This window comes from Onychomys torridus, chromosome 4, assembly GCF_903995425.1.
Source record: "Onychomys torridus chromosome 4, mOncTor1.1, whole genome shotgun sequence".
NCBI classification, from domain to species: Eukaryota; Metazoa; Chordata; class Mammalia; order Rodentia; family Cricetidae; genus Onychomys; species Onychomys torridus.
The window spans coordinates 140,967,533-140,986,364 of NC_050446.1; the positions used below are offsets into that span (position 1 = coordinate 140,967,533).

Here is an 18,832-nt window from a genome sequence, read left to right on the forward strand (position 1 = left end):
GTGTCTTAAGATGACTCAACAGATAAAGGTGCCTGCTGCCAGTCACGATGACCTGAGTTTAGTCCCTGGAACCCTCATGGTAGAAGTAACAAACTGCCAGGCAGTGGTGGTGCATCATGCCTTTAATCCCAGCACTCGGGAGGCAGAGCCAGACAGATCTCTGTGAGTTCGAGGCCAGCCTGGTCTACAAAGCAAGTTCCCGGAAAGGCACAAAGCTACACAGAGAAATCCTGTCTCGGGGGAAAAAAAAAAAAGTAACAAACTGACTCCCATAAGTTATCCTCTGACCTCTGCCTATGCACCATGGCACACATACCAGACAGACAGACAGACAGACAGATGACTGATGTGAAATTTGTTCCAATGAGTTTCAGACTCACTTGGGATCTTCTGCTCATCCCTTCCCTCCTGTCTCCACTCATCTGTCCTGTACCCATCTCACTGTTGGACTTTGGAAGCACTTAACAAGTCCGCATCACATGTTTAGAGCCAAGAGAGAATTTGCCTCAGGATAAGTGATACACTGGGTCTCATCCACACCTGACTAAATATTTAGATGATACTTTGGACTTAGACATTTTAGTTTACGCTAATCAAATGATACCTTCAGTGCCACCTGCCCCTCACACCACTAGTTGGTGGCCTTGTCCCTCCCATGTCTGTTTCTTGGGAAAGGTGTCAGCTCTGAGGTAATTGTATAACTCAGCCATCCCAGGGACCAGGGTGAGCATTTTAGGAGATCAAGCCTTTGGAAGGTGGTGAGGTCATGTGGGTGGAGCCCTCGTCGGTGGGATTATAGCCCTCCACCCTTCTGTCAGGAAAGTTCATAGAAAGGAAAGAGCTTTCTAGGAACCAGGAAGCAGGCCTTCACCAGAAACCAAACTTGCTAGCACCTTGGGCTTAGCATACCCTGCCTCAGGGACTGTAGGAAATAAAGCCCTGCGCCTTGTAAGTGACCAGTCAATGGCATCTTTTTCTAAGAGACTGAAGTAATTCCTCCATGGAATGGGAAGTTACATGGGGATAGAGACTGTCACTTGTGCCATGGCCATCACTACCAGAAGGCACCTCACTACACGCTAAGTGAATAGATGGGTAGACACACGGGTGGAGCCATGGCTGACAGCTACCATGGGTACCCTCCTTGCTACTGCAGCTGCTGGGAAAGCTTGGAATGAGGAAAGCTCAAAATAAGGGGAGACACCCAGCAGCCCAAGCCTCCCACTCACACTTGCTGCTCACGTGAAACTGGTGATTCTCTTACTCCACCCTGTCATGTAGTACGATTTGTTCATGTGGACAATTCCACTAATCTGTGGGAGATAAAGAAAACAGAGCACTAGACTCCTCAGAGAGCATGCGTTTGGGGCCCTGATGCTTTCCTAAATGCACCCAGCAGAAAGTCAAAACTCAATGAAGGTGAGATTCCCAGAGTCAATGCCACCATCAAGCTTTCAGAGTGCCTGCTAATTACCTAACTGGAGAGAGCTAGAGACCATCAAACCTGATGTCTCTGAAAGAGGCAGATAATGTGGGTATCCATGTTCATTTTACAGAAGAGACCCTGGGCAACACATGGCCTGGCTATGGTCTAATAACTGCTGAGAGGTCTAGTGCACCCTCACCTCTGGCTTCTTGACCTAACATTCTTTCTGCCCAGGTTAAAGGAAGGGGGCTCAAGTCCCAAAGTGGCATTTACAGCTGACTCCACTCTACGCTATATCCATGGACTGTTCCTAAAGCCCTAACAAGTACTTTCTGTCTCGGGCTGTCCAAATGTCCAGAAATGAGCTCAACCTAGGCTATAGGAGGATTCCTGGTTGTTAGATAAAAGCCAGCATTCCTCAGGAAATTGTGAAACCATTTCCCATTTTCCAAAAGGAGTCATTTCCCTTACCTCTGACAGAAGGGACATATGGCTCCCTGTGGTGCCTATCAGCATTCAGAGTCCACGCTGCCTCCAGGCTCCCCCAGTATCACAAGTACTTGTTACACATTTCAAAGTCCATGCTGGCATCCCAGCCCTTCTCATTTCTCCCAGATACCTATTTGCTCTCTTTATAAGAGCAAGTTCCCCCAACACACACAATTCTCACTACATTCTCTTTCTCTTACTCACTCTCTCTTATTCTCTTGCCCTCTCTTGCTATGTTCCGTGTTCTATCTCTTGCTGCCTTGTGATCTCCACTCTTCTCTCCCACTTCTCTAGCCCTGGCCATTTCAGTCTGCTGGCCATGTCCAGTCTACTTCCTTCTCTCTCTGCTCCGGACTCCTCCAGATGCCTCTGGCTGTTCTATCTCATATCTACAATAAAAACCTTAACCATATCATGGAGTGGTCATGGAGGCAGCCTCTTTACTGTGCCCCTTACATACACTTTCAAATAGGAGTGAGCAAAGAAGCCTCCAAATCAAACTCCCCCACTGCTAAGAACACACCCCAAAGCTCCAAGGTGCAAAAGAATAACATGTCCTTGCACATTCTAAAGGCAAGAGCAACTGACATCTGTGGAACCCTCACTAGAGACATTGCCTAGCTTCATTTCATGCAGGAGGACCCAAAGGCTCAGGCAAGTTTGAAGGCAGGCTGCCTGACCATGCTGTGCAGCCTCTTAGACACACAGAAAACTACATCCTAGGGTTCCCAGGAACCTGCTGGCTCCAGCTAATGGTCCCCACTGACCTCCAAATGTTCCTGGGTGGGAAAGGTTATCAGGCACTCCCCAGTGTTGTAATTCCACATCTGCATTTTGCCATCACGCAAGCCTGTGAGTAGACATCGCTCTGACTCGTCCAGGGACATGGCAGTCAGTTCACTTTGCTGGGTGCCAGACACAGAGAACTCCATCCTCTTCTTGCCCGTGGTGATGTCCCACACACTCACTGTGCCCCTTCGGGAGCCACTCACCACCTATAAGTGGAGCACACAGGTGCCCCAACTCACTGCAGGGCAGTCCTAAGTATGCCATGGGCCCTCCCTTCCACACCCCCACCTTCACCCTAGCAACCTGCACAGCATAGGTAAGGCCTGAAAACAGACCTTCCTGGGCTCTGTGTAAAAAAAAAAAAAAAAAAACAAAAAAAAAAACAAAACTGTAGCTACTACTCTTTAAATGAATCAGTTTCATAATGCTCTCATTAATTCAAAAATAGCACTTAGGAACTCAAGTTCCCAGAAGAGGAGGAAAGCCACACCTATATTAAAGATCGTGCAACACTGATCCACTGGTTAGAACTTCCTGACTATAGAGGGTTAGAATGTTACAGAGCTAGACCCAAATGATCCTGGGCTATATTTAGTTCCCTCTTAACCCACCTCCGTGTCTGACCTAACACCTCTTTGACTCTGAGGGAACACCTTTAAACTGTGTTAGCTTAGCAGAGCACCAGCTTTCCTGGACCCTAAAGCTGAGAATGACATAAGGTGACACCCAACAGCCAAGCTTCCCCTGCTTCACCATCTTCTCACCCTGTATTGGGAAAATGCCCCAGTGTGTGGCTTTCATCTCTCCCCATGACTACGAAAGCTCACGGAACTGCTTCAAGAGCAGAACATGTAATTGGGGGAACCTCAATCCATGTTCCCAGACCACCATTAGTCATATCTGGCTCAAGACAAACTCTTCTTCCCGTGAGGTGAGAGTCGTGGTTTGCATCAACTCACTCATCACTCTCTCCAGAGAAGAGAATCGATGGTATAGAGAAGACACTTGCCAAAGCACCTTTAGTCAGGACCAAAATGGGAGCAAAAGGCCAAGCACAGAACAGGCTCCTGGACCCTCCACAGAGAAGCACTGAGGACAGAAGAGAGCTGTGCGTTCACCCCCTTCATCCTGTTCCAAGGCAGTAGCCTATGAAGCTACTTTAGACTGGCATTGGCGTTCCCACTAGGAAGAGTTGGGTGTGTTTACAAACAAAAGCAAAAGCTGTTCTGTAGCCCCGAAGAGCCCTAAGGCAGCTAGAGACTGAGACGGTGGTACTAAGAGCCAGGATTGGGGAAGAGCTCTGGCCAAAGGCCACTCTGGCACAGAGAGTCACCCTGTCCACAGCCCAGGCCAGACAAGAGATGCCACTGGGAGTGGGCAGAAGCCTGCAGCCCTTTCTGTTCATGTTCCTTATATGCATTGTGTGTGCCCAGCTGTCCTACACAGTGAGATAGCTCCTCATAGGGCACTGGCTGTGGTGCCTTTCCCATACAATACAGAGTGCAGCTTCCACAAAGCTCTGGGGTACTCATAGGGTACTCTGGGGTTCTTTGGGGTAGCTCATAGGGTGGGAACCTTGAGGGACACCTGCACCAGCATCTGTTTCCATGCTAAGAGAACTGCCTGCACAGAGCTGACCTAAGTGACCTAAGCCCAAGGCAGGATACTCAGAGGGTCAACAATCCAGTGACCAGATGGGGAGCTCCGTCAGATCCCATGACAACCAGTCTGCAAGACCACTTCACGTCTACATTTTTGGTGACACCAGGGCTACAGCCAAAGCACTAATGGTTTCCAGAGTGCCACATGAGCTGACTGCTACGTGAATGCAGACTCGGGGCACGTGGACACATCTGGGCCCTGATGATATCACTGGCGCTCCTCTCAGGTGCTGAGGCCAGCCCTGCCCACTCACCTGCTTGAAGATCTTGCTGTAGAGGACCGCACACAGGGCTGTGCTGTGAGTCGACAACTTCCCTGTTTTCGTGGGCCCCTGGGATTCCAAGTACCCTCTGAGGATCCCGATCTGTGGGCAGGGGAGGGGCAGACAGCTGAGCAGTCAGAAGGGCTCTGCCCTCTGTGACTAAGGCCTTGAAGAGAAACCTCCAACATCAAGACATCCTGTACCCCCATGAGGCTCCTCAGAAATCCAGAATCCCATTTCTTCTCTTACCCTGCTCCAATGCACAATTTCCAGGAAGGACTGGGACTCCTGGTCCCTCATGTTCCAATAATCCCCCGAGACCCAAGTCCATGGTCCTCTCTCACCTTCTGAGGAGCTAAAGCCTCACTCAGCGGTTTCTTTTGTAGCCAGTCTGGCAGACATGAATTTATTCTAAAGAGACACTTGTACCTTCCAATCTAACTATGAGACTGTTGAAACAGTGGCCCCCAGAGAAATGGGAATTTCCCCAGGATCTCATGCTGTGAAAAGGAAAGGGGGGGTCAAAACAGATAAAGATGACTTATCTCCCGGAAAGATATTTCACATGATTCTACATCAGACCATCTTACAGGAAAGTACTGAAGCCGGACAGTAATGGGCCAATGGTCAATCTGCCTGGGACTGTTTAGATATGCATACCCTTGGCTGTCTATTTAAAATTGACTCTCACTTCAGGACCCCAAAGATGGACCTGAGGGGTTTGTTGGATTTCTTTACACCTCTTCCCAATGTGACCATACTGAACGATTCTCCTTTTTCTGATTTCCACTATCAATTTGGGCTTTTCGTTTATTTGGTTTTGTTTTTGTTTTTTTAAGATGGGGTTTCTCTGTGTAGCCCTGGCTGTCCTGGAACCCACTCTGTAGCCCAGGCTGGCCTCGAACTCACAGAGACTCACCTGCCTCTGCCTCCCGAGTGTTGAGATCAAAGGCATGCGCCACCACCGCCCGGCTTTAATTTGGCTTTTAATTGGCTTGTCACGAACCTGACTTGAGACACAGATTGTGACTTCCAAGTCCAAAAACACCTTCAGGAAGCCTTCTGTGACCAGTCCAACCTCAAGCTCAGTACTCCCTCTGCTCATGAATCCATAGAATCCAATGCTTTCATATGAATTAACCTTACCTTAGTAATACACTCTCACATCCCAACAAAGCTAGGGTTAAATGCTGTCATAGTCCTACCCAGAGAGTCTACACTAATGCCCAGGAAGGTTGAAAATGACTTTCAAAGGTCTGTTTGATTTTAACAATACTGACAGCAAGTCCGGCACCCATCAGAGATGTAAGTGCTCTTCTCTTCTCTTTCTCTCTCTCCATAAACCTGTTGCAAAGGAGAGAGCCAGCCATGTGCACAGAAAGACATCCATGTCCCTTGGCAGGGTGGTCCAGCCAACAGTGGGTGCATGGCTTAAGTGGAGCTCTCTAGACAGAAGCTCCTGCCACTGGGTTCCCATGTGGTACCGGGTCTCACCATGCTCTAGTCAATCCTCCCCTCCTGCCATCCTCAAGGTCAGGGCAGACCCATGGGCACCAGGCGAGTCATAGCTCATAGGCACTCGTCCTGACGGCTCTCTTCCTGGAGTTGATGATTACAACGGATGGGGTCGAAGAAGCATGGAGGGATGACAGGAGAGTCTGAAGGGTGCATGAGTGGGGAGGAAGCAGGGGCAGCAGGGGTGGAGGAAAGGATGGGCTAGGGTCCAGAACCTGCTCTCAGGAAAGCTCAAGAACCAGAGCTTCCCAGACTCCAGAGCCAGGCCAGCACAGGACACAGGCCCTGTCAGCTGTGCCTGTTCCTAGGACAGCAACTCACATTGTAGGTGCTACAGATGAGGGTGCAGTCTCTGTGGAAGTAGGCGCTGGTTATGGGGCAGTTGCCCAGGGTGAAGAGCTTCCCGCAGAAGGACTGGAGGCACACATAGTCTTGCAGGTCCCACACACGAATGTTCTGTAGGCAACAGGCAGGAGGCAGGAGGGTCTGCACTAGCAGCCAGCACCCTAGGCCCTGGGATGCCCCAGCAAGCAAGGTCACCCATGTGTAATGTATCTGCTGCTGTCTGTCACAGCCCCACCCAGAGAGGCTAAACTAATGGCGGATAATCCATGTTCTCAGTGAGGGAGGGTGAACAGAGCCTCCTTCCTCAGCTTTCCTAAGCACCTCTGTCCTGCCTGGACTTCTAAGCTCAGCGAGCTAAAGGCAAAGACAGCAGGCAGCCCGCACCCTCCCCCAGACCTTCTCTTGCTCCCCAACTCCAGGCCAGCTCTAGACTGCTCAGAGCTGGACTCTGCCCTCACCAGAGGCTGCTGAGGTTTGTGGCCACCTACAATGACTAGGGCACCTCCCTGTGGGCCTTTGGTAAAGCGTGAGACCACGGGCAGGAAGGTCACCTCTGTGCCTCAGACTCCTCCCAATACAGGCTGAGCTACGTCAGCACCCCATGGTCAGTGTCTTTACAGAGCTAGAGGGATGGGGGACAAAGGTATGTTCCACAAGGGTGACACCTTGTCCTTGGAGATGCTGATCAGGATGCTGGTGTTCTGGCTGTTCACAAGAAGGTGAGTCACTGACGTCTGATGTCCCTTCATCAGCCACACAGGCTTTTTTGAGACCAGGGGGTTCCACAGGCGGATGTGGGGGTCATAGCCACCAGTCGCTGGAGTCAAGAAATGAGTATCAGCTACCAGGGCCTATACTGGGACCTTCTTCTAGGGCCAGGTCTCAGACTGCAGCCAGAGTTGGCAGATGGGGAAGGTCACTGTGACCTGCCACTGTCCCTCTTGCCTTTCCTCTCTGTGTCCATGTCTGATGGCCTGAGTCACACCCCACCTCCCGGTGATGTAGATGGGCAGCAGAAGAAGCCATGTCCTGGGCTCTGGTCATCCCCAGGCTGCCACAGCAACCACTCCAACTCTGCTTCTGGGGAATGAGAGGTTACTCACCCAGGAAGTTCCTGTCCGGGCAGTAGTCAAAGCAGAGAATCCCTTTTCTTAAATTCAATGATGATAACCTAGAGCAGAAAGTCAAGGGGGGAAAGACGCAGGACTAAGAGCAGCAGCCTGGGCTTTGGGAGCGGAGGAGCTAGGAGCTTGGTGGGGAGGGGTCAGTATCTCTCTACCCAGGAAGTAGAGAAGCCTCAGACCTGCCCAGTGCTCCCTCAGCACCCAAAGCATAGCCCAATGAAGTAGCAGGTGCCCAAGTCAGTAGCTCGTGGGGAGACACCCGCCCTTTAGGAAGAAAAAAAATCCCAAACATGAGCAAGTTTTTCTATTTGTAAAGCATTTTGCATTGTTCTAAGAACAAGCTTAACACGATTTTGCACCTACCACCCTCAGGCAGGTATCCTCCAAGGCAAGACACAAATTTAAAAAATTTAAATAAATTATAGAAAAGCAGCTCAGGGTCATTGTGCTGTGCCCCACTCTGGGCTGGATGTCATCTCACAGGTCACCTGGACCCCCATGTGCAATCCTCAAGAGTGGCATGACACCATGAGGACAGTCAGATCAAGAGCTGGCCTATGGGTGCACAGTCAGGGACCTAGAGAGGGATGAGGACTCTGCCCTGGTGGGTACAACAGAAAATGGCTCAAGACATCCAGGAACAGGAAAAGAGGAGGAAGAAGAGGAGAAGAAGAGGCGAGGCAGAGCTCAAAGGTCAGCGAGACCCCGACAGGATCACAGGGCTGTCAGGCCCCCTACACAGGCCACTGAACTGCCTGTCTAGAAGTTTCCTGAGACGATAGCCAGGCTGACTCTTCCTTATCTCCTTCACACCACATCATGTCTAGTCTAGGGCCCCTTAGCTTCCATATCAGCCTCCCAGCTGTTTCTTAACCTCCAGCCTTGCTTCAGATTTCCAAGAGCACATCAAAGCACGCATATCCCACCCACTGGCAAGCCAGAGAGGTGGGCCAGTAAGATGGCTTAGTCAGTAAAGACACTTGTTACCAAAACTGATGACAGCGTTCAACTCCTGGGACCCACACCGTGACAGGAGAGAACTGGCTTTCATAAGTTGTCCTCTGAGCTCCACATGAGTGCAGTAGTATATGCCACCATCCCTATAATGAATGTATGTTTAAATAAAAAAAAAACAAAACATGCCTCCATCTACACCTTTATGTGCAGAAACTTGTTCTGGAACCACAGTCGTCAGGAGGATAGAAGGAATTACTTCAGACTGACTCATTAACCTATGCAACAGACATCTGCTGGCTCCTGTTCCCCGCCAGGACTCAGGAGCCACTGTGCTCCTGGCCTCACAAATCTTGTCTCCTGGAGCAAAGCATAGGAGCAAGGAAATGACTAGAGACAGGCGGGACAGTGACCAGCTCTGAGAAGTCTGCAGGGGACGCAATGGGATGGCTTGGCAGAGGGAAACTGGATGACTCATTTTAGACAGCCTCGCTGAGAAGGGGAATTAGGAAAAAATGGCCAAGGGGAGCATGCAGAGAGGGATGAGGCTTCAGACCCAGGAAGCAGCTAGTGCAAGGTTATAGAGTTGGCGGAAGAAGTCAGAGGCAAGGCAGACGGGACTGGACTATGAAGGATTCATGCAGGTCCCCAGAGAGATGACATCTGCAGATGGTTGTGCATAGGGACAGAAGCCAGAGGGGACCTAGTGAGCAGTGACAATGACTTCAGATAGGAGTTGATGGAAGAAATAAAGAAGAGAAAAGAGGGAGCCAGGGTGGGTCAGTTACACACTCCACACCAGCTCCTACAGCCCCAATCCCTGATCCTCCGCCAGCTCTGCTCCTGACCTCGACCACCTGAAGAGGTCAGGTAAGACCAACTACAATGAAGCTGGACCCTCGGGGCCCTGAGAGGCTGAGGCTGACTCTGCAAGAATAGGTTTGGTAATTCAAGTCTCACCTACAGCGGTTACTCTCCTAGAAGGCATCCGATGCCAGAGACCAGCAGGCAGCCAACAGTCAACAGTGCCACCTCCTGGCCTGAAGTGGTACTGCACCAAGGCAGAAGAAGATATGTGTATACATGTGTAACACATCCTCCAACCTTTCCCCAAATTGAATACTACTGTGATAGCCTCCTCTCTGGTGACCCCACCTCTCCCGGCCCTTAGACCCCCCCCCCGCCATCACTCTGCTCAAAACTATCTGCACTTTGCTTATACCTGATTCCAAAGAATTAGAACAAGGCGTTCCAAGGTACTTGGGAAATATTAACTCAGACTAGTGCCCAGGTGATAATAAGAAATTGTGGATTTTTTATGTTCTTATGTTTATATTTGAGATGTTTCAAAATAAAAATGTTAACTAAGAAAACGAGATGCAGAGAATGATGATGCATGATGCCGTTAATCCAGGACTTAGGAGGTGGTTAGAGGCTAGCCTGGTCTGCATAGTGAGTTGCAGACCAGCCAGGATTACATAGTGAGACCCTGTCTCAAAATCAAAGAGAGAGAGAGAGAAGAAGGAGGAGGAAGAGGAGGAGGAGGAGGAGGAGGAGGAGAGGAAGAAAGGAAGGAAGGAAGGAAGGAAGGAAGGAAGGAAGGAAGGAAGGGAAAGGAAGGAAGGAAGGAAGGAAGGGAAAGGAAGGAAGGAAGGGAAAGGAAGGAAGGAAGGAAGGAAGGAAGGAAGGAAGGAAGGAAGGGAAAGGAAGGAAGGAAGGGAAAGGAAGGGAAAGGAAGGAAGGAGGGGAAAGGAAGGAAGGAAGGAAGAAAAGAAGGAAGAAAAGGAAACAAGAGAGAGCTTGGGCTTTGGCTCAGTGATGGAGTGCTTGCCTAGCAAGCACAAGATGGGTCCCCTGACAAAACAAGAAAGCCAAATATGGTGGCTCATAATCACAGCACTCGGGCGATGGAAGTAAGAGGATGGCAAGTTCAAGGCCAGCCTGACCTACACAGCAAGACTGTCTCAAAATCAAAACAAAACAAAACAAAACAGAGGAAGGAAGGAAAGAAAGGAAGGATCACAGAAAGGAGCAGAGAGCCTGGAGTAGGAGTGTACCTGAGCTCTGGGCCTGCGGACCTTCAATGAGAAAACAAGACAGGTAAGGAGAAGGCATCAGAACCAGCTGCCAGGGGCTCTGGCCTCCTCCTCCTGTCATCAAATGCAATAAAATAAAAAATTCTAGGATGAAGGAAACAAAACATGTCAGAACTGTCTCAGAGATCAAGTGCGTGTGCTGGTGGGGGTTGTCCTATTTCTGCATCGTGGCCTATCGTAGGAAGAGAAGACGCGCCTTTTGACACCTAATTAACTTGTTGTGCAGTTGATGGGTTTTGCCATTTGTTTTCACTGTGTGGTTTAACATATGCCACCCAGAACATTCTCTGCTCAAGGAATCCCTAAAGTCTGAGGTAGGCACTGGCTTCACCCTTTATAGGTGAGGAAATGGAGGTTTCAACCCAGGGTGAAGTCACTCACTTTCACTACTTCATTTACAAATGTATTTTGAGCCCAGCCAGCAGTACAGGTCAGTAATCCAAGCCCTTGCAGGGTGGAGGCAGGAGGATCAGTTCAAGGCCAGCCTGGATTATGTGAGACCCTGCCCCACTATCCCTTTCACAAAAGAAAGAGAGAAGACAAGACATGCCTTTCGTCTGCCTACCTAACATAGGCTGAGGCTGATTTGTGTTCTGTTGTTCGTTTTTTAATATACTGGGCAGTAGAGCAGGTCTACTGGGGCTGGGCAAGTGGCTCTGTGGGTAGAGTACCTGCATGAGGACCTGAGTTGAATTCCCAGACACTGCCAGGCAGTGGTGGCACACGCCTTTACTCAGGAGGCAGAGCCAGGAGGATCTCTGTGAGTTCAAGGCCAGCCTGGGCTACAGAGCAAGATCCAGAACAGGCACCAAAACTACACAGGGAACCCTGTCTTGAAAAAAAAAAAAAGAAGAAGAAGAAGAATTCCCAGACATCATGGGAAGTCTGGCGTTGTAGTGCACATCTGTAATCACATCTTTCTACAGCAAGCTATGACACCAAACCAGGAAAACCTTCAGGGACTCACAGGCCAGCCAGTCGGGTGTGCAGAGTGGTCAACAAAAAGATGCCCTGTCTCAAGCAGTGAGAGATGGATGAGGACCAACACCAGAAGTTGTCCTCTGACCTCCACATGTGCACTAAGGCATGCATTCCACCCCCAACCCCCAGACCACAGAGAGACAGACAGACAGACAGACAGACATAGGGAGAGATAAACAGACAGACAAGACAGAGACAGAGAGATACCCTTTTGCCACTGGTAGACATTCCAGAACGATGATTAAACAGAATCCAGAGCCCATGTGCTAGGTCCTATATCCATTGTCAGCCTGTGGGACACAAGCTGCTTCCCGAGACCCAGCACAAGCCTTAGGCCAGTGCCCTGCAGCTGATGCACCAACTCAGAGGTGCGTCCTCTCTCATCAGGGCTATCTGCATGCGGCAGATGAAGCCAGACCTATCCAGGGCACATCTGCTATCCCCTCCCTTCGTCAGGTACTCCTTACCTGGGTTTCTCAAGGTCTTTGACTGGCAGGATTATCAGCACCAGCGAGGACTTCTCAATGGCTGAACACGAAACCACCACATTCAGCTGCGGGATGAACTTGACCTGATGACACCAGTTGGGGTGGAGATTCTGGGAGAGAGAATGGCCATAGCAGGAGACCTCCCAGGGATAGTTGAGTTCCATATCCCACGCCTGGGTCTTAGCCAGGGCCGGTGCTGGATGGGACTGGAGATTACAGAATCTAAGGCCCTTTTGCCTTAGTGACCACAACTTAGGCCAAGTGATATAGTCCTATCCAGGTCCCATGACCAGGGTGTCTGGCCCATTCCTGCCTCAAAAATTGTTTAAACGCACCAAACCTACCATCATCTGGACTCCTTGTGTCCTAAGAGTCTCTTGGGTGTAGAAGCGAAAGGCCTGGGCTCATTATAATATCACTCCTCCAAGCAGGGAGAAAGGGTGGAATCGAGGGGGTCTAGGCCCTAGTCTGTCTTCTACTGGCTGCCTCCACTACAAAGAGCCTGCTTTTCTGGGCCCACTACCATCCACCCTCTGTGTTTGTCAGACACAGTAGCTTCCAGGATCAGGGGGGGCAAAATGCACAGTCTGCTAGGACTGTAGCAACGGGGCAATAGCTCCCAGAGGGCAGAGAAGGCAGGCAGGCCAGCCTCTGTCAACTTAACACAAACTGGAGTCACTTGGGAAGAAGGAGCCTAACTGAAGAGTTGCCTCCAGAGACTGGCCTATACATATGTCTATGGGTCAGTTTCTTGATTAATGATTGATGTGAGAGGGTCCAGCCCTCTGTGGGTGGTGTCAGCCCTGGGTAGGTGGTCCCAAGTATATAAGAAAGCAAGCTGAGCAAGCCATACCCTGCCACGGTCCCTGTCTCAGCTCCTGCTTGAGTTCCTATCCTAACTTCCTTCAATGATGGTCTGTGATGGGGACGTATAAACCAAAGAAACCCTTTCATCTCTGAGTTGCTTTTGCTCAGTGTTTTATCATAGTAACAGAGAGCAAACTAACATGTCCTCTGGACCTGGCTGGTACCTGTGCTTGGCTCCCAGTCTGGAGATGTCTCTCTGTGGGACAAGGAGAGTGGTGAGTGAAGAATGAAGAACAAGGATGGGACACAGAGATCCGACTATCAAACATTCATTCAGCGCCTCCTTAGAAGTGCAAGCCCCTGGGCTGGGCCTCATGTCTCCATTTCCTCTAAAATCTATCACAACAATGGTATCTAAGCCAAGGCACTGAATAAGGTGGGGGATGCTGAGTAATGGGGAGGGGGGCAAACTTCATCCTGAGGAGATAACCACAGCTGAGAAGAGGGGAAGGAGCCAAGCGGGGTGGTACATGTAGCAATCCCAGCACTTGGAGATGGAGGTGGGAGGGTCAGGTGTTCAAGGACAGCAACCTTGAACCCAGTCTAAAAAAAAAAAAAAGAGGGGAAAGGGGGGTTAGTGTGAGTACTGCTTCCTGTGAGGTCACATCCTAAAGTGTGTCCAACTCAGAGCTGCCCTTAGAGCCTCATCCGTTCATTTGTTCCTCGAATGTACCTGGAGTCACTGGGCACCGGACACTGTTGTCAGGAACAGGAGACCGAACAAAGAGAGCAACCATGAACCCTGCTGTCGTGAGGACAGCAGGACAAGAACAATAGACAGGCAATTCAAAGTTGGGACAGAGCTAACAGCAGCAGCGGCGGCAGGGCATCGGGGCCAGCTACTCAGGACCTGAAGTAGGAGATGACAGAAGAACCAAGCAGGAGACCTCTGCAACATGGAGGAACTCAACATGGAGGAACAGCGTGTGCCAAGGCCCTGTGGTAAGAAGGGGCTTGGGGAGTTCTAGAGTAAGCAAAGGAGCCTGTCTCGGCAACAAATGAGAAGAAAGTAGAGAAGAGCAGGAGATGGGGAAGTAGCTCAGTTGGTAGAATGTTCGCCTGGATTCAATCCCCAGCACACACGTGATAGTGCATGCCCATAATACCAGTACTTAGAAGGTGAAGGTAAGAAGATGAGAAACTCAAAGTCCTCCTTGGCTACATAGAAAGTTCAAGGCTAGCCATGAATACATGAGACTCTGACTCCAGTTGGAGGATTAGAGTGCTAACCATGGAGTAGCTTGTGTTGGATACTCAAGTCAAAGACTTGAGATTGCTTCAAGTATGATGAGAAGGTGCTGGGGTGACATGACTATATTCTAAAGCAGATTTCCTCTGGTTGCTGAATTGAGCAAGTGCTTCATGGAGAAAGAGAGAGTAGGGAAGCCAAACACGAAGCCAGTGGCTTTCCAGAATGAAGATGATTTTTCACTGCCTCAAGGAAACCAAGAAGGCAGTGAGAAAGACAGGGCTATCCCTGGGACACACCTGTGTCCCAGAGATATGTAGATGGGACGCAACAGCTTCCTGCACTCTGTCCTTAGAGGCCAAGCTCCTAAGAGCTGAGGCTGAGCCTAGAGGGCAAATCCATTTCGGGCATCTCTTTTTGAGTAGGGCACATATGTGGATAATTACAGGCTAAGGAAAGCCACACTTACCTTCATTCGGAAGCTTCTATACAGAGGGGACTTCTCATTTAAGAGTCTTCGCAAAGAAACATTGGTCCAGAAATCTGACAAAAAACATTCAGAGTCCACGTTAACAACCTCTCCTCTACCAGCTTAGACAACATTTTCACTGATGTGCATCCGTGCTTCCCAGAACGCCAACCAGCCAGCCACTCCTTGGAGCCGCCTGTGACTTCATGAGCTCGGCAATGCTTCCAACTGTTTCCCTGCTGCCCAGCATAGCTCTGCAAACCCAGAGTGCAACAGTAACCAGCTTCCAGGGTCTACACACTCCCAGGTGCTGCTGTCTGAACAAGGCGGCTCCCCATTGGCGCATTCCAGAGAATGAGCAGAGACTTCGGGCTGTATTTACTTTGAAAAGTGATGCACTGGTGACTTGCCATCATGCCTCAGGATACATGGCCCCTCGGCCAGAAAGCAAAAGTCCCGAGAAGTACAGGGTGCGTGCATGCATTATGAGCAAGCAACTCCTACATGCCAGGCACTGCCCACACCAAGTGCCCTGCCCTTGTAAAACTACCTAGGTAGCAGCTGATGAACCCCGAGGGAGAGCAAACGGATACAGATGGATGAGTCAGTGGTACCAGGTGAAGCTTGTAGGGTCAGGAGCTGTTCAAAGAAGTAGGTCAGAAATGCTGGTCAGTCTAGCTTTAGGTCTGAAAGCAACTCCCAGGAATCATAGAGGAAAAACACTGGAGGGGGTGGGTAGTGGTGAGGTCTGTACAGGGGTAAGAGGAAGCTTTCCAAAAAAAAGTCCCCAGGTTGGGGAGATAACTCAGTCTGTAAAGTACTTGCTACACAAGGAGGAGAATCCAACTTTAATGCCCAGAGCCTGTGAAAAGCCTATTTGTTCCCAGAGCTGGAGAGGCAGAGACAGGAGGATTCCTGGAACTTGGTGAGCCCCAGGTCCTACTAAGAGACCCTGTCTCCAAACACAAGGTGGACAGTTCCTGAGGAATGATGCCTGCAGTTGGTCTCTGGCCTCCACACACACATGCACATACATGTATAAGCATCCAGAAAACACATGTACACACATATACACGAACACACACATGCAAAAGAAGTCCTAAACCAGATGGGAGGTTGCTTGTGGCTGAGAACGGGGAAGCTACAGCATGACAGTGTCTACAGGCCCTCTTTCCCACTGGAGAGACACAGCCTCTAGCACTTCTAGGTACCTAACACTCACTCATTCCAGGCATCCTATAGCAGAGCCAAACACTAAGCATGGCTGCCCCTGCTCCCGTTTGAATAAGGAAGCTGAGGCACAGAAAGGTTAAGCAACCAGCGTCAGGGCACCCAGAACTAGGTACCTATTTCTTAGCTTTGTCCATGCCCCCTTGCATCTCTCCATATCTTCATATTTGTTCCCAGCCTTCAGTTGAGTGGGTGGCCCAGAAGGACTCACACCGTTAATCCCCTGCCTTGTTCTTCCATTCACTACTCATCACAGAGGCGGCCATGACACAAACATGACCAGGGGCTGATGGGACAATGACAAAGCAGAGTGCTAGCTAAAAGGGTAGCTCAGTGCTACATAGCTTGTCTGACATATTCAAGGCTCTGTGTTCAATCCTCAGCACACATACATGTCACACACACACACACACACACACACACACTAAAGGAGTTAAACTCTCCCATCCTCACAACTGAATTTAGGCTCCAGTTCTCTGAGAAGGGCAGGTGTCTTTTCCATCCAAGGGCCATTTGTCTACAAGACCCTCACATTCACGCTGAGGGACAGAACAAACCCAGGACCTAAGTCAGTCCCACAGTGTTTCAAGGACAAACCCAGCAGCCCCCTTCTGAGTCATGCTCTGACTTGCCCAAGTTTGTGCAAATGTGTCCAAAAATTATAAGACTGAACCTCAGCCAATTAATAGTATACTAATGTAACTGCTGCTCATGTATGAGATGACCTTCCCTTATCATGCAACTTCCCTTAGCTGTTCTTTTTTTAATGGTAATAGTTTTTTTCATTTCTATTTATTTATTTATTTTTCTATTATCAGCTTGATACAGTATAAATTCTTATCCTAATAGTGACAGTGAAATGTTTGATTGAGGCTTGCCCAGTAATTGAGTAAAACCAAAACTTACTATAAGCCATAGTCATCCTAGGGTCCCCCCTGCTATGTAGCCTCCCTGGTTCTGTGGGTTGCAGTCTGATTGTTCTTTGCTTTCTATCTAGAATCCACTTATGAGTGAGTACATACCATGTTTGTCCTTCTGGGTTTGGGTTACCTCACTCAGGATAATATTTTCTAGGTCCATCCATTTGCCTGCAAACCTCATGCTGCCATTGTTTTTCTCTGCTGTGTAGTACTCCATTAGCTATGCTTAAAAAAAAACAAACCTGCACGCTCCTCTCAGGGCCGTCACCATTTTGTACAGGTGAACGAATAATCCCCACACTAAAAAATGCTCTTTATGGGACTGGAGAGATGGCTCAGTGGTTAAGAGCACTGACCGCTCTTCCAGAAGACCCGGGTTCAATTCCCAGCACCCACATGGCAGCTCACAACTGTCTGTAACTCCAGTTCTAGGATACCTGACACCCTCACACAGACATACATACACTAATGCACATAAAATAAAAATAAATAAAATTTTTCAAAAAATCTTTTTGCTTTTACATATTATTTGAGTCTGGGGTCTCCTTCAGGGTTTCCTTAAACCCTTACAACACACACACACACACACACACACACACACACACACACACACACACACGGACACACACACGGACACACACACGGACACACACACACACGGACACTAGTACTTGTTTCTTCCCTTCCAGAACATCAACAAGCCAACTTAGCAGGGGTTCTTGCCAAAGCCTGGGAACCCTTGGAGACCTCCTTAGCTAGAAGTCCCAGCAAGGGCTGCTCTGTCATCCTGGATGGGAAGGAGGTCAGTTTCCCTGCAGGCAGGGCCCCAAGGTCCAGGCTCCTAGGGTGGGTAGAGGCCCAGCACCACACCTAAGGCTCGCTCCATCCTGGAGCTGATCTAGCCCCAGTGAGTCTCCCAGGAAGCCCCAGGCCCTTGGCCTCTGTTGACCTTGTACCCTTCGTCAAAGAAGCTCCAAATGACTTCCTGAGTCAGTTCAGGGCACATCCCAGCAAGTAGTGAGAACTGGAGACTCTGGACAGGCAGTTTGGCTTCAGATCTCAGTCGCCACTCCCCAGACTCAGGGCGTGTATGAGTAGCTTCAGCTCACTAAACCTCTTAATGGGCAGCTACCAGTCACTCAGTCATAGTGGGTGGAAATGAAGGGAGGTGATCCACCAGAAGGTCAGGATACAGCTGCTAACTGATGCTGGGTGGGTTTATTCACGCTGCTGCCAAGCCAGGGTGGTCCTCCAGGCTCCACCACAGCCCACCTCTTGACCTTGCCAGTCTACTCTCACCCATTCAAAGATAGCTCAAAACCGGGAAGAGCAAGAAGGCCTCACAGTCATCAGATAGAAGAGTCACTATCCTGAACCTCAGAGGATAGGTGACACCCCAAGGTCACAGCCGAGCACTTCACTCTCCCGGAGCTGAGGAAGATCTGCAGCCTTCAGTCCTCACCTGCAAAAGTTCTCACCTCAAAAGACTGTTCCTCCCTCAGCTCTAGCCTTCTTCTGTCACCACCACACTTGCCCCAGTAGGCAGGACACCCTCTAAACTCCAAGGAACTTCCTCTCCAGAGACTCGGAGTGAAGAGACAGACAAGTAAGGATGCCTCAGAAACTTACTCAACTCAGCAAACACATCTACCCACTCCCCAGGCCTCTGCCCAGCCCCATGTCTTTTAGCTACCCCATTTGGCAGTCCGGGGAAGGACGTGTGGATTGAAGAGTCCACCAGCCACATTGTCAGAGATGAAGATGACGACGTTGCCCTTCGTGTCCCCATAGCAGAACACGCCTTTGTGATAGTCGGACCTGGGAAAGATGAAGTCAGAGCGGGCTATGTGTCAGATCGGGGTTGATCGGGGTGATGGAAAAATGGAGAGGAGACTGACCTCTACAGAAGGGGCTGCCTTTAATCAGAACAACAAAAGGTAGCTAGCTCTCCGCCATGAGAGCGGTGCCTGCACACCAGAGCATCAACTACTTGGGGTTTTATAGGCCAAAAAAGGGAACTTTGGGG

General features: G+C 49.8%; 1 protein-coding gene across 1 annotated transcript in view; it reads right to left on the minus strand.

Annotated features, from left to right (window-relative positions):
- The window catches only part of Efcab8 (EF-hand calcium binding domain 8), an 81,093-nt gene that overhangs the window by 43,271 nt on the left and 18,990 nt on the right, over positions 1-18,832 (minus strand). Inside the window, exons 10-18 of the mRNA XM_036183256.1 lie at positions 18,500-18,624; positions 14,657-14,730; positions 12,111-12,241; positions 7,592-7,659; positions 7,154-7,305; positions 6,465-6,599; positions 4,620-4,730; positions 2,683-2,910; positions 1,243-1,313 (exon numbers count right to left, since the gene is read on the minus strand). Coding sequence (XP_036039149.1) covers positions 1,243-1,313; positions 2,683-2,910; positions 4,620-4,730; positions 6,465-6,599; positions 7,154-7,305; positions 7,592-7,659; positions 12,111-12,241; positions 14,657-14,730; positions 18,500-18,624 — 1,095 coding nt within the window. The remainder of the gene's footprint in view (positions 1-1,242; positions 1,314-2,682; positions 2,911-4,619; positions 4,731-6,464; positions 6,600-7,153; positions 7,306-7,591; positions 7,660-12,110; positions 12,242-14,656; positions 14,731-18,499; positions 18,625-18,832) is intronic.